The 14,292-nt window shown below is 41.0% G+C and overlaps 1 protein-coding gene across 1 annotated transcript in view; it reads right to left on the bottom strand.

Annotated features, from left to right (window-relative positions):
- The window catches only part of LOC134803792 (probable multidrug resistance-associated protein lethal(2)03659), a 40,792-nt gene that overhangs the window by 4,763 nt on the left and 21,737 nt on the right, over positions 1-14,292 (bottom strand). The window contains exons 23-31 of the mRNA XM_063776627.1: positions 13,382-13,505; positions 12,007-12,116; positions 11,338-11,452; positions 8,447-8,681; positions 6,194-6,380; positions 5,182-5,354; positions 3,712-3,828; positions 2,142-2,235; positions 1,057-1,169 (exon numbers count right to left, since the gene is read on the bottom strand). Coding sequence (XP_063632697.1) covers positions 1,057-1,169; positions 2,142-2,235; positions 3,712-3,828; positions 5,182-5,354; positions 6,194-6,380; positions 8,447-8,681; positions 11,338-11,452; positions 12,007-12,116; positions 13,382-13,505 — 1,268 coding nt within the window. The remainder of the gene's footprint in view (positions 1-1,056; positions 1,170-2,141; positions 2,236-3,711; positions 3,829-5,181; positions 5,355-6,193; positions 6,381-8,446; positions 8,682-11,337; positions 11,453-12,006; positions 12,117-13,381; positions 13,506-14,292) is intronic.

Genomic DNA, 14,292 nt, shown 5'->3' with positions numbered 1-14,292 from the left:
GTAGACAGAGGCGCCTTGTTGACCCATATAAAAGACAAAATTCCTCTGGTATATAAATTTCTTTGGCAATGTTATAGTTCTCCTTCCAAATTATTGTATAAAAGCAACGTTCTGGCTTCTTCTGTAGGATGTCAACACAGTCTATACAGTCATTCGACGAGGGGAGAGGGGGGACCCGAGCTGCATACGTCGCTATCATCGCCATTGTTATTAGTAGCTCGGTACACGTTAAAGGCCGTCGGCCCACTGTTGTACTTTTTACACTGCACACTGTGCCCACGGTAAGCTCATGAAGTCTTATTGTGTAAGTACTTAGACAACGATATATATTCGTATAAATAATATGCAAATAATGAAATACATAGAAAACACACATCTGCGTCAAATAAATGGATATGATAAAGGCTTTTCTCTAAACTCCGTAACATTCACCAAAAAAAAAATCTGAATCTTTTGGTTGGGCTTAATGAAAAAAAAATATTATTTAAATGTTACATTTCCAAATAAAGTAAAGTGCTAAACTTCACATTATAAATGCCGGGATTGAATTTCTCATGCGGGATTGCATTCCCTAGTTGTAACTGACCGATTATAATCGTCGGGTGACAAGCAAATGTCACTAAGTACTATCAAAAAATTAAAGTAACAATGCACTTTATTACACTTGTAACTTTTGCTTGTCACCCGACGATATACTATATATCATTATTTTTACTGTAAGCCATATTATGCCTAGTGTGTGAGTCAGCATAACCTGTAATACTGCAATTTTTCTATTTCGGAAATCAAGAATTTGTAATATATTCACACTTTAAGTTGATAAACAAGACCAAGTGCGGGTAGTTGGAAAAATCCGCTGTGGCGATGTTGCCTGGGGGTTCAGGGCATTAGCCGCGATAGCTTAAAGACGCCGGTTCGAATTCGGCCTTCGCCACTGGAGGGCTTTGTTAATTTTCATAGAAATTTGGCATTAGCGATCGCATTGCCACACTTCGTCACGTCACATTGCAAATACCATGCAGAGTAACATTGGTCCGATTCTAATAGTTGGAGTACCTGTTGGAGTAAGTCCTGGTCCTGTCGCGCGACACGATGAGCGTTTCGTTCTGGTCGACGTCGCGCTCGGCGGACGGGTCGAATGTGAAATTCTCCGGTATCGCTAACGGAGCCTGGATCAAATACATTACAATAAATTAATATAATCAATGTGTGTATACGTAAATAAAAAATAATTTAAAAAGTAATTTACTGTCGCAAAGGAAACTTACAATACAGCAACAAATCAAACAAAGGAAAAAGACACGATAAGTACAAATTAATATTTAATTCATTATTAATGTGGCGAAGACGAAGAGATATCCTATCATGTAAACAAACACTTCTCGAAGACATTATCACACTTTTCCCTGGAGTTACACAATAATCATCACTTAAAATGTTGTTGTATACTTTAAGAAACTCACAAAGTATTGAAATTAACCAAATAGCCACTGAAAAATATCATTTCTAATAAGATTTTCATCAATAATCGCAGTAACGAACGGGTCACCTCAAAAACATGTGACATTACGATGTCTAGATTGGCTATGAAATTATGAATCGTATTGTTGGAATGTTAATTTGACGTCACGTTTGTTTACATGATAAGACACGTAAGGATGAATAGGGACCGTGCGCGTGGAGGGTCTGCCATCTTGTGGCCTGAATCGGAAACATATGTGGACATGTACATTGCCAAAACAAGTGCTACCATCTACCGCTCTCGTCGGTACGTTTCCTTGTGCACAGTAGGTTCTGCCATCTTGCGGGCTACATCGGAAGCATAAACGACACATTTACGCCTCGCTCCAAAAATCTGACGGCTCCTATGCTGCCCCCTATAGTTCATGCACGGGGCCTATCGCGGCTAACGCCACGGTGGAACCGGTCCCAATTTCTCGACTATATGCCATCATAGAAAGACTTGGGCGTCTTTGACCAACTCTAAGGCCTAGGGGTTCATGGCGTCAGCCGCGATAGCTAAAGACGCCGGTTCGAATCCGGCCTTCACTTAGTGGGCTTCGTAATTTTTTTCTTAGTGTATGACACATTGAAATATTGAGCCCCTTAACATAAATAAATATTGCGTTTGATTGAGTTACCTGGCTCTTGGACAGCAGTGTGGACCGGCGCGGCGCGTCGCGGGCCGGCGGCGCCAGCAGCTCGAACGGGTGCCCCGACTCCACCACGCGTCCACTGTAATATCATTATGTAGATATTAGGTCCTTACCTATGAAATTGGCGTTTTTGTTCATAGATATAAGTCTGATCCTAGTTTTTTTTTTTTTACAAAAGTACATACACAATTACAATAAAACTACAATATGATTTCGCCAAACTGCTTGACAGCAATTAATTGTAATTTTTTATTGTTAAGTGTTCAGAATTAAGCCTTGAAAATAGGTCTTTTCATGTGCTGTCGGTTCGAGTATTAAAATTACTTATATTTTTCTAATGGTACCAATTTTCAAGAAATGGAGATATTGAAAACATACCTTAAAGGTGTCAAAAATTACTGGAAAAATTTTGTTTGGTTTGAATTAGCCATCAAAAAAATATCCGCAAAATTAATTGTATGGAAATTCGTGTTTCGTTGAAATTCTCCGAACAAAACGCCAATTTCATAGGTAATGACCTAATATATACAGTTCAGCCACAGAAATAGTTATTTGTACAACAAGAGATCAAAGTTTGATATTTCTTCGAGTGCTTATTTTGAGTCCCGTGCAAGCGAGCGTAGTAAGGGATTCAAAAGCGCACGAGATGTAAATAACTTTGATCTCGTGTAGTACACAAAATGTTTCACCCTAAGCAGTGAGAACATACCTAGAGGGACAGAGATAATAGAACCCAAGTATATCGAACTTGTATTAGACCCCGCATGTTGAAATGACATTTGACTATAAAGTAGGTCACTTGAATGTCATTTTGTCTCACTCAGTGAGCAAAATCGCATTTTGCTCACTGTTTTTAAGAAGCAAAGTACCCTTGTTCGAGCTGCTGAGGTGAAAATATATATTTATTTAAGGTGAAGTGGGTTCAGCCAGCAGAGTTTTTAGAGTTCCGTACCCAAAGCGTAAACACGGGACCCGATTACACCCCAGGCCAAAAGTATGGAAACAAAGTTATTTTTCTTAATTTTTAAAGAAAATTATAAGTAATTTACTTTTAAAATGTTCTATTATCATTTTACTATATTATATTTCTTTTTAATAAATACATTATTTATGTGAAAATTAGTTTTTATTGTCATATAAGTTTGTTTGCATACTTTTGGCCTGGGGTGTGTATACTAAGTCTCCGCTGTCCGTCCGTCCGTCTGTCACCAGGCTGTAACTCCTGAACCGTGATCGCTAGACAGTTGAAGTTATCACAGATGATGTATTTCTGTTGCCGCTATAACAACAAATACAAAAAAAGAATAAAATAAATATTGAGGTGGGGGCTCCTATACAAAAAAACGTGATTATTTTTTGCCGTTTTTTCGTAATGGTACGGAACCCTTCGTTCGCGAATCTTACTCGTACTTGGCCGGTTTTAAACTATTGTCCTTTTTGAGCACTAGCCTCCCGATGCTCAACTTTCGGCCTCGCGCGAGGCGCATCTCTTTCGGACGCTTCGGACTTTCGGCCCCACGCGAAGGTAGGCAGCGCCACTACCGACTGTACTTACCGGTCCATGACGATGACTCTATCGTAGTCCATGACGGTGTTGAGTCTGTGCGCGATGGTGAGCACGGTGGAATGCGCGAATTTGCTGCGAATTGTGTTCTGGATGTGCTTGTCGGTTCTGGAAGAAGCCAATTTCATGAAATCTCGGTCGCTTAGCCACAGAATAAATAATAGTACTACCGTACAGAAAGGACACTTCCTACAAAAACGAAGTTTGACAGCGTTTCAGGGACGAATCATGCTTTCCCTTTCTAATGTATGGCACTATCCCTTTCGGCTATTTACGGTTGTCGAAATTCACATCATTATCTTATCTGGGGTCGTGCACGCAAAAGGATGTCAAGTGGTGCCAACCCTAATAATTGCTCGGAGCAATGCTGAGCCGAACGGAGCCGAGTTTGCCCGAAGTCAGGAGTGTCTCCCCACTGACTTAACTTAGTTGAACGAGTATTAGCGAAGGTCTCCGTTTCGGAGTGGACAAAAGTATGTCCGGTTGTTCTCTACAGGTGGTATTTCTCGTGAAACTTTGTGAACAGGTTTCAGAATATAATTTTTTTGGCGATTCCGTTTTCGGATTTTTTTCAAAGTGGCTGAAAGCGTCTCACATTTTGCTTAATGAGAGAGTGAGACGCAATGACATTGGACAGGTAGAATACCACCCTTAGTGATGAATAACATATATAATAAATCTTTTCTCAAAAATGGACGGCAAAGTCGACTTTGCCGTTTAAAAAATAGGTCGCGAAGCGCGTAGTTTATGGTCAGTCAAAAATTAAAAAGTTAAAAACATTGCAGTCTCGATTTTGGGACTGCAATGTTGCATACAAATTCCATTATTTGTCGAGTTCCAAACTTTATAAAAGTTGAAATGGCCATATCAAATGAAGGCACAGGCCCATTAAACAGCCAAACAGATGATTAGTACCGCGACTATTTAGCTGTCTCAAATAGGTTGGCGTATTTTCGGCAGAAAATACACTTCTATTTTTTTATTAAAAAATAAAAAGGCGGCAAAGCTAATTTTTTCAATTGTTTCTACTTTTTTCTGTGAAAATATATACGTAAGAAAGTTGCTTTTGTAAAATATTTCTATGATATTTATATTTCTTGCACCATTTTTGAGAAAAGCACTATATATGACTCGGCTGGAAGGCTACTTGCTGGCTTCGGATTCAATTAAACGGACTCCCAAGGTCGTCCGTTTAAAACGAATCCTCAGCCTGCAAGTAGCTACTTCCGAGCCTCGACAATAATGTACTATTTCAATTTTGAGGACAAATCAAATTATTATAAATAATAAACAATAATTATATCTAACATCCGGACTCCACCACTGGAGGGCTTCGTCATTTTTCTATACAGGGTGGCTAAAAAATAACTGCATTCCCGTCTCCACCGCGTATATGACATCTATTTCAGATTATAAGCTATAAATCTGTTCAATAAATGAGTTATTGTAATGTAGACTCACTCAGTATCCACGTTGGCAGTCGCCTCGTCAAGCACCAACACTCGACAGCGAGCCAAGGCGGCCCGCGCGAGGCAAACCAGTTGCCTCTGCCCCGCGGAGAAGTTGCCTCCGCCGTCCCCCACCATCGTCGACAGGCCAGCTGGCATGTTGTTAATCATTTCGGTTAGTTCCACCTTGGAATAAAGAGCTGAAATTAATGTTTTTGCCTCGCAATCACAGGAGGAATTAATTCTCAGTTGTTTTAATTAGTATTATTTTTCTCCCCTCCGTAACATGACATACAAAACTGTATATTATGCTAAAAGTATAGGGTATTTGACTACTAGTAAAATCAGTTTCTTTTATCGAACTGTCAAAACGATTTTGCTACTATGGAATTTATATGAAACACTAGCATGTGACGTCACAATCTAATTACCTACTCTTTATAGTTTTACACGGGGTTTAAAATATAAATTGTGTCTATAAATAACTGCTGTCTACGTTTCTCTATTAATCTTCTGGTGCTTTATTTCTTTCTCGGTGTAAAATACTTTATTTTAAATACAGTCAAATACCCTATTGCGCCAGATAGATCATTCATGGCATCATTTACATAAGTTAAACATTGCTCGGAATCAAAGACATATGTAACTTCGTATAAGACGAATAAAGTCTAAGGAAAAAACGTGCCTCGGAATTCAAGTAAAAGTCATTCTCGAATAGATGGCGCACACACCTTTAGCCTATCCTCGGCTAGATGGCGTGACGACAACGTTTCATATTTAACAATTTTAACACATAGATATCAGTGAATGAACATGGATCGAAATGATATAAAAATAATAATATCATTTATCCATATATATACATTTTTTGATAACTTTATACGTTTTCATTTTGAATTTTAGTCGTGTGTCGATAGATGGCAGTAAATTTACAGTGACTACAAAATTTACAATGACAGGACCCCTCTATACTATCTATTCTTTTTGCTCGGAATTAATGACCAGGCGTTCTCAATGTATCTCACCTCATTTAACGCGTCGTATATCTCAGCATCAGTATATATGTGCTGCGGATCGAGATTGTCCCGTAGCGGTCCGGCGAACAAGGCAGGCCGCTGCGGGAGCGCCACGAGGCGCTGGCGCCACGCGCGGAGCCCCGCCTCCTCGGCCGTCACACCGTCCACGGATATCTTGCCTGACGTCTTACCTAACCTGTTATAAACATTATAGTTTGTCAAAGGACTGTCTCGTTTCAATCATAGGCAGAGAGAATCATACTATCTTTGTCTTACACTAGTACTAGCAGCCAAAAGAAAAGGATGAGTATAGTTTTCCTGGTTCTTACTGACTGACAAATTGGTTTGACCAACTATAAATATTATAGGACTTTCTTACACAGATTGACTAAGTCCCACAGTAAGCTCAAGAAGGCTTGTGTTGTGGGTACTCAGACAACGATATATATAATATATAAATACTTAAATACATAGAAAACATCCACGTCTCGGGAACAAATATCTGTGCTCATCACACAAATAAATGCCCTTACTGGGATTCGAACCCAGGACCATCGGCTTCACAGGCAGGGTCACTACCCACTAGGCCAGACCGGTCGTCGAAACTATAGTTTCGATTATCTTCCGAGTGTCATCCCTGGTCGCTAACACAGCCCAGAGTACTCGTTACGTTACTAATCCTGGTATTCCCGTAGGTACTAAGTATTTACAAACGACCACTGTCTGTCCGTCCAGACCAGAAACTATACACCTTGTTAGGGCCACCCCACATCTGGCGTCTTTCGAGCGTCGGCGTCGGTCAGCGCTATGGAAAATGACATCGCTCCGCAGTTGCGTCGACGTCGCGTCGACGTTGGGCCATAGAGTTGTAGACGCCGACGAGACGCCGACGCTCGAAAGACGCTAGATGTGGGGTGGCCCTTAGGATATGTTCTGTTTCCTCATTATGTTTATTTTTCTGTAAAAAGTGATTAATTTAATAAAATACGTGGGGAGTTGCGCCTGATATAAGTAGTTAACATAGTAATAACTTCAATAATGAAACATTACTCGAACATTTTATACACTCAAGAATAAATTTTTATATAAACTTTTCCCAGCCCCAATGCAACCAACGACGGCCACCTTGCCACCTTCTCAGTAGGCCTCACAACGAAACTGACGCCCCTTATAGCATACGTGGTACGTGGTACTTTCACTTATACTATCTTAGGAACGTTTTATACCTTAATACTGAGCGCCTGATAGGAGTATCATAGCAACAACTACAGTAAAGAAACATTGCTCAAACATTTTATTCAGGCGCTTGAATCTCTAATATTACCTGAACAGAGCCTGTATGAGTGAGCTCTTGCCAGCTCCAGTTCTTGCAACAACAGCTACTTTCTCAGCAGGCCTCACAACGAGACTGACCCCCCTTATAGCATACGTTGGAAGTTCTTTCACTTATACTATCTTATGAACTTTTATACCCTTAATATTCCGCGCCTGATAGCAATATCATAGCAACAATTGCAGTAAATAAACATTGCTGGAGCATTTTATTCAGGCGCTTGTATTTTTTGTATTAGCACAGAATAAAATAAATAATAGTAGGTACAGAAGGTTCACTCTCCAACAAAACGCGTTTATTACGACAGATATGACCGCAAGGTTGCGCAAACGCGAGCAGGCATCCGTTCCGTAGCCTACCTACTACAACTACTAGACACCAAAACTGGTGAAGCCGCATGTACTTGTAGCGACGCGATAAAATCACGGAGTGAGCCACGCCTGGTATTACCTGAACAGGGCCTGTATGAGTGAGCTCTTCCCAGCTCCAGTTCTTCCAACGACACCCACCTTCTCAGCATGTCTCACAACGAAACTGACCCCCCTTATAGCATATGTAGGGAATTCTTTCACTTAAGGAACTTTTAATACCTTAATATTCAGCGCCTGATAGCAATATCATAGCAACAACTACAGTAAACAAAACATTGCTGTAACATTATATTCAGGCGCTTGTAACTTTAATATTACCTGAACAGGGCCTGTATGAGTGAGCTCTTCCCAGCCCCCGTTCTTCCAACGACCGCCACCTTCTCAGCAGGTCTCACAACGAAACTGACCCCCCTTATAGCATACGTTGCAAGTTCCCTCGCTTATACTATCTTTTTATACCTTTAATATACAGCGCCTGATAGCAAAAACATAGCAACATTTGCAGTAAAGAAACATTGCTCTAACATTTTATTCAGGCGCTTGAAACTTTAATATTACCTGAACAGGGCCTGTATGAGTGAGCTCTTGCCAGCTCCAGTTCTTCCAACAACAGCTACCTTCTCGGCAGGCCTCACAACGAAACTGACCCCCCTTATAGCATATGAGGGAAGCTCTTTAGCCTCAACAACTTTGGGGGCTTCGACATCTTTGTGCTTTTTGTGGGGATTTTGAAGCTCCTCCTTTTTGGGGGGTTTCTCGTATTCTAGGGATACGTCCTCGAAGGCGATTTCACCTGCAATTTCATTGTAAGTTAATGGGTATTAAAAAAATATGTCTTATGATTATGATATGAATGTTTCAATAGGGTATTATACTGTATTTAAAATAAATTATTTTACACCATGCATGAAATAAAGCACCAGATAATTATTAGAAAAACACGGATAGGAGTTATTTTTAAACACAAGTTCTATTTAATAAATCGGATTGAAATATAAAAAGTAGGTGAGTTGACCGTGACGTCACGATGTAATGTTTCATATAAATTCCATATTAGCAAATTATATTTATTCTGAAATAAATTGTTTGAATTTGAATTTGAAATCATTTTGGCAGTTCTAAAAAAGTAACTGATTTGACTAGTAGGAAAATACCCTATTGGTGCAACTTATCTGCTATGTATTTTAGTACAAAAGCAAGTCGATATTGGGTAGTCGCCAGTCAGATATATCGCAGCGGTCAAGGTGCTCACAAATATGTGAACACGCCTCTATGGTCAAGGCGTTAGAATGCGAGTTCAGATATTTGTGAGCACCTTAGCCGCTCCGATATATCTGATGACGACTGTACAGACAACTGTAAAAATATATAATATAGACAAGTTACTCAAAAATATGTCCCATAGTTCTTAATTCACTGCCATAAGAGTTATGGGACATATTTTTGAGATGATTTGAACACCCATATTTTTACAGTACATTGGCGAATTTTTGTATGTAGAATATTGAATTTGGTTTGCGACGTATTCCGAGTGAAGGAGAGGTGGCGTAGCTACTTCAACGAGTTGCTGAACACGCAACACGCAAATGTGTCTCCTCCGGAACTGCCCCCTAATCTTGGACTTGTTGCCCCTATTACGCCAGACGAGGTGCGAAATTGCCTTCGCAACATGAAAAACCGAAAGGCCGTGGGTCCTGACGACATACCGATTGAAGCGTGGAAATCGATGGGTCCTCATGGTGTGATCATACTTACTGACCTTTTTAACCGCATCCTCACCAGCCGCAAAATGCCCAACTTATGGAGATCGAGCATTATAACGCCAATTTATAAAGGCAAGGGTAGTGTACAGGACTGTGGAAGCTACCGAGGTATTAAGGTCATGTGTCACACCATGAAACTCTTCGAGCGCGTTATCGACTCAAGGCTCCGGCAAGAGTGCACGGTCTCGGAATGTCAGTATGGGTTTCGTCCTGGCTGTGGCACTATAGATCCCATCTTTGCCCTAAGAATGCTAGTCGAGGCCTACAGGGAAAAGAAAACGCCCTTGCATATGGCTTTTCTGGACCTACAGAAGGCTTTCGACTGCGTACCGCGCCAGGTAATCTGGTGGGCTTTGAAGGAGAAGAATGTGCCACAAACCTATATTGACATTATCCGAGACATGTACCACAACTCGGAATCCATAGTAAGGACCGCCGTTGGCGATACTCACCCATTCCCGATCACAGTTGGTGTTCACCAAGGCTCAGCCCTGAGTCCTTTTCTGTTCAGCGTAGTGCTAGACGTAGTTTCAGCAAAAGTTCACGAACCATCTCCATGGCTTATGATGTACGCTGACGACATTGCACTGACAGATGAGGACAAACAGAAACTGGAGCATAAAGTGAACCAATGGAAGGGTGCGCTAGAGAACGGCGGTCTGAAACTAAATGTTGCGAAGACCGAGTACATGGCATGTGGCGGCACGGACCCCGACCCCATAAAGGTAGGAGACGATTATGTCGTGAAAACGAATAAATTCAAATACCTTGGGTCCGTGCTGCACGAATCGGGTGAAATCGATCACGACGTCCAAGCCCGAATTAGCGCTGCTTGGGCAAAATGGCGAGAAGTAACCGGTGTCCTCTGCGACCCCAGGATACCGGTGAAGCTAAAGGGCCTTGTGTACAAGAGCATCATCCGACCAGTCCTACTATATGGTAGCGAGACCTGGCCTGTCCTCGGAAGGCATGTCCAGCAGCTTCACGTCACGGAGATGAAGATGTTGCGATGGATGTGTGGCGTTACGCGACTAGATCGCATACGTAACGAACACATCCGTGGCAGCCTCGGAATCCGTGATGTAGCGGATAAGCTGCAGGAAAGTCGCCTCCGATGGTATGGCCATATACGCCGCAGACCGGTAGACTACGTCGGAAATAGATGCCTCAATCTCACTGTCCAAGGCCCTAGATCACGCGGTAGGCCTAAGAAACGCTGGCTGGACGTCGTGACAGCGGACATGGGGGAGAACAATCTCACACCCGAGGATGCCGAAGACCGGGCAAAGTGGAGAAGACTGAGCAGGAAAGCGGACCCTGGCGCCAGGCCGGGAAAACGCTAGGTCGAAGAAGAGAATATTTAAAAAAACCGGTCAAGTGCGAGTCCGACTCGCGTTCCAAGGGTTCCGTACATAAGTCCGACTCGCGCTTGACTGCACATTTCTAATAGGTTTCTTGTCATCTATAGGTAAAGTACTGTTTTGTGTATTTTTGTCAAAATTTTAAGCCCAGTAGTTTCAGAAATAAAGGGGGGGGGGGGGGATGGTCGGACAGACAGACAGGCGCACGAGTGATCCTATAAGGGTTCCGTTTTATTCCGGTTATTAAGGGAACCCTAAAAACGACCTTTAAAAGTTTAAACGGAACAGAACTTTCTGGACAAAAATGTACAAATTGAAAGGATACCTTTTTCAGGCCATTGCTCGAAGTTTAAGGTCGGGTGGTTGGACCTCAGAGCTTTCGTGTCCACCTCCACCGGCTTCTCTGGCTCTAGGTTTGTGTATTCTAACATTCTTTCCACCTGCAACCGAATAATTCGAGATGAAAACGATGATTATCCACATGCCACTCCAGTATTTTAAGACATTTGAATGAAAAAGATTGCTTAAGAATCCCCAGCAAACTCGGTTCTCCATACAAATGTAGTTACGCTCTCATAACGACTAGCTAGATTGCTCTGAAACTCGTACATCTAGTTCTGTAATTAGTTTATGTAGCTTCAGATACCATAGTTAGTTTTTACTCTATTTCATTTGTTTTATAAACTGGAGCTATATAAACTAATCAAAGAACTAGATATACCTCATGTAAGCGTATGTGCAAAGTTTCATTACAATCCAACATGTAGTTTTAAAATGAGAACGCAACTCCAATTCCACTCCTGCATGGGAAGGTGAAATTCGGCCTAGCTAACCTAGCTTGCTGGGGACTTTTGGGAGTTTAATTGTAAAATCTAATATTTTAGATTAGATGAGTTCAATCTGTGATGTCAATATGTGAAAAAATATTAGGTAAATAAACGATTTGTATTTGACTCTTAATTTTAAGAAGAATAAGGGGGTAAATGGAACTTACGGATGTCATTTGGTTCTCCACTTCAGCAGTCTGCCGCATGCCGTACTGGCACATTCCCACTAACCCTATAACCTGTGTTATGGCCAGTCCGACGTTACCCCCGATAGTATCTACAACACAAATAATATATATCGTCAGGTGACAAGCAAAACTCACTAATTACTAAAAAAAAAATAAACAAAATACTATATACTCTGTATCTTTAGGTATTTAACCGGCCGCCCCAATCTACAATGTTTTCCCGAAATATCCAAATATAATATTCCGATTAATCCAGCTTTGATGATTCATTTGAAGACAAGTCAAATTTCCCGAAAGTGCAATCTAATTTGAATCTTAAATTGGGTATTATACTGTATTTGAAATAAATTATTTTACACCATGCATGAAATAAAGCACCAGATAATTATTAGAAAAACACAGATAGGAGTTATTTTTAAACACATGTTCTATTTAATAAATCGGATATAAATATAAAAAGTAGGTGAGTTGACCGTGACGTCACGATGTAATGTTTCATATAAATTTCATATTAGCAAATCGTTTTGACAGTTCTAAAAAAGTAACTGATTTGACTAGTAGGCAAATACCCTATTGGAATGCCAAAGTCACGCGTATGTGGCCGATAAATCGTACCATGCCTGGAAAAGGGTTAAACAAAAGTAAACAAAATCTACCCTCAAATGGCTACTTTTGCCAGTTTCCCCTCTGGGTTGGAAGGTCAGATGGCAGTCGCTTTCGTAAAAACTAGTGCCTACGTCAAATCATGGGATAAGTTGTCAAGCGGACCCCATGCAGTGGGGAGACACTCCTTCCCTCGGGCAAACTCGGCTCCGTTCGGCACAGTATTGCCCGGAGCAATTATTAGGGTTAACACAACTTGACGTCCCTTTGCGTGCACGACCACAGATAATTACTTTAATTTTGACAACCCTAAATAGCCGAAAGGGATAGTTCTATAAGTTAAAAAGGGATATCATGATCCGTCCCTGAATCGCAGTCAAACTTCGGTTTTGTAGGAAGTGTCCTTTCTGTACGGTAGTACTATCGTACTTATTCTGTGTCCCAGGCTTCCATGAGCCCTGGCAAAATATTAGATTATAGGACATTCTTACACAGATTGACCAAGTCCCACGGTAAGCTCAAGAAGGCTTGTGTTGTGGGTACTCAGACAACGATATATTATATAATATATAAATACTTAAATAAATAGAAAACAACCATGACTCAGGAACAAATATCTGTGTCATCACACAAATAAATGCCCTTACTGGGATTCGAACCCAGGACCATCGGCTTCACAGGCAGGGTCACTACCCACTAGGCCAGACCGGTCGTCAAAATGCCGGGATAACGCGAGGAAGAAAGTTCTTACCTTCGCTAAATAGAAAGAAGCTGAAGGTGACGAAGGCGAGATAGAGGCAGCAGACCATGTCCATCCAGAATCCGAAAGCCCTGTTCGTGTTGAGGACCAGGGTCCATGAGGAACTGTGGAGGTCCTGTGGAGAAAGAAATAAATACAGTTTTGTAATAAATAAAATTATAATGTAATAACTTAAGAGCCCATCAACGTGCACACTAGCGCCACTGCTAATTAATCGTGATTATTTAAATTTAACAAAATATATTTAAATAAAAACCGGGCAAGTGTGAGTCGGACTCGCGCACGAAGGGTTCTGTACCATAATGCAAAAAAAAAAAGCAAAAAAAAAAACGGTCACCCATCCAAATACTGACCACTCCCGACGTTGCTTAACTTTGGTCAAAAATCACGTTTGTTGTATGGGAGCCCCATTTAAATCTTTATTTTATTCCGTTTTTAGTATTTGTTGTTATAGCGGCAACAGAAATACACCATCTGTGAAAATTTCAACAGTCTAGCTATCACGGTTCGTGAGATACAGCCTGGTGACAGACGGACGGACGGACGGACAGCGAAGTCTTAGTAATAGGGTCCCGTTTTACCCTTTGGGTACGGAACCCTAAAAAGGGGGCCGCTACGTACTGTATTGTGTATTTAAGTACCTTTTGAATACAACAACTAGTTTTTATGTTGCTGGATTCGTCGAACTATGGACTCAAAACAAAAACGGCCGTTTTAACTTTGGACGTATAGATGAACGAATCCAGCAACATAAAAACTAGTTGATGTATTCAAAAGGTACTTAAATACATAATACAGTACGTAGCGGCCCCCTTTTTTAAATACCTGTCGTCGTTAAATTTAAATAATCACGATTATTAGCAGTGGCGCTAGTGTGCACGTTGATGGGCTCTTAAGTTATT

The sequence above is a fragment of the Cydia splendana genome, chromosome 27 (genome assembly GCF_910591565.1).
Source record: "Cydia splendana chromosome 27, ilCydSple1.2, whole genome shotgun sequence".
Taxonomy (NCBI): domain Eukaryota; kingdom Metazoa; phylum Arthropoda; class Insecta; order Lepidoptera; family Tortricidae; genus Cydia; species Cydia splendana.
Note: the sequence above shows the minus strand (reverse complement) of the source record. Positions and strands in the feature narration are given on the sequence as shown.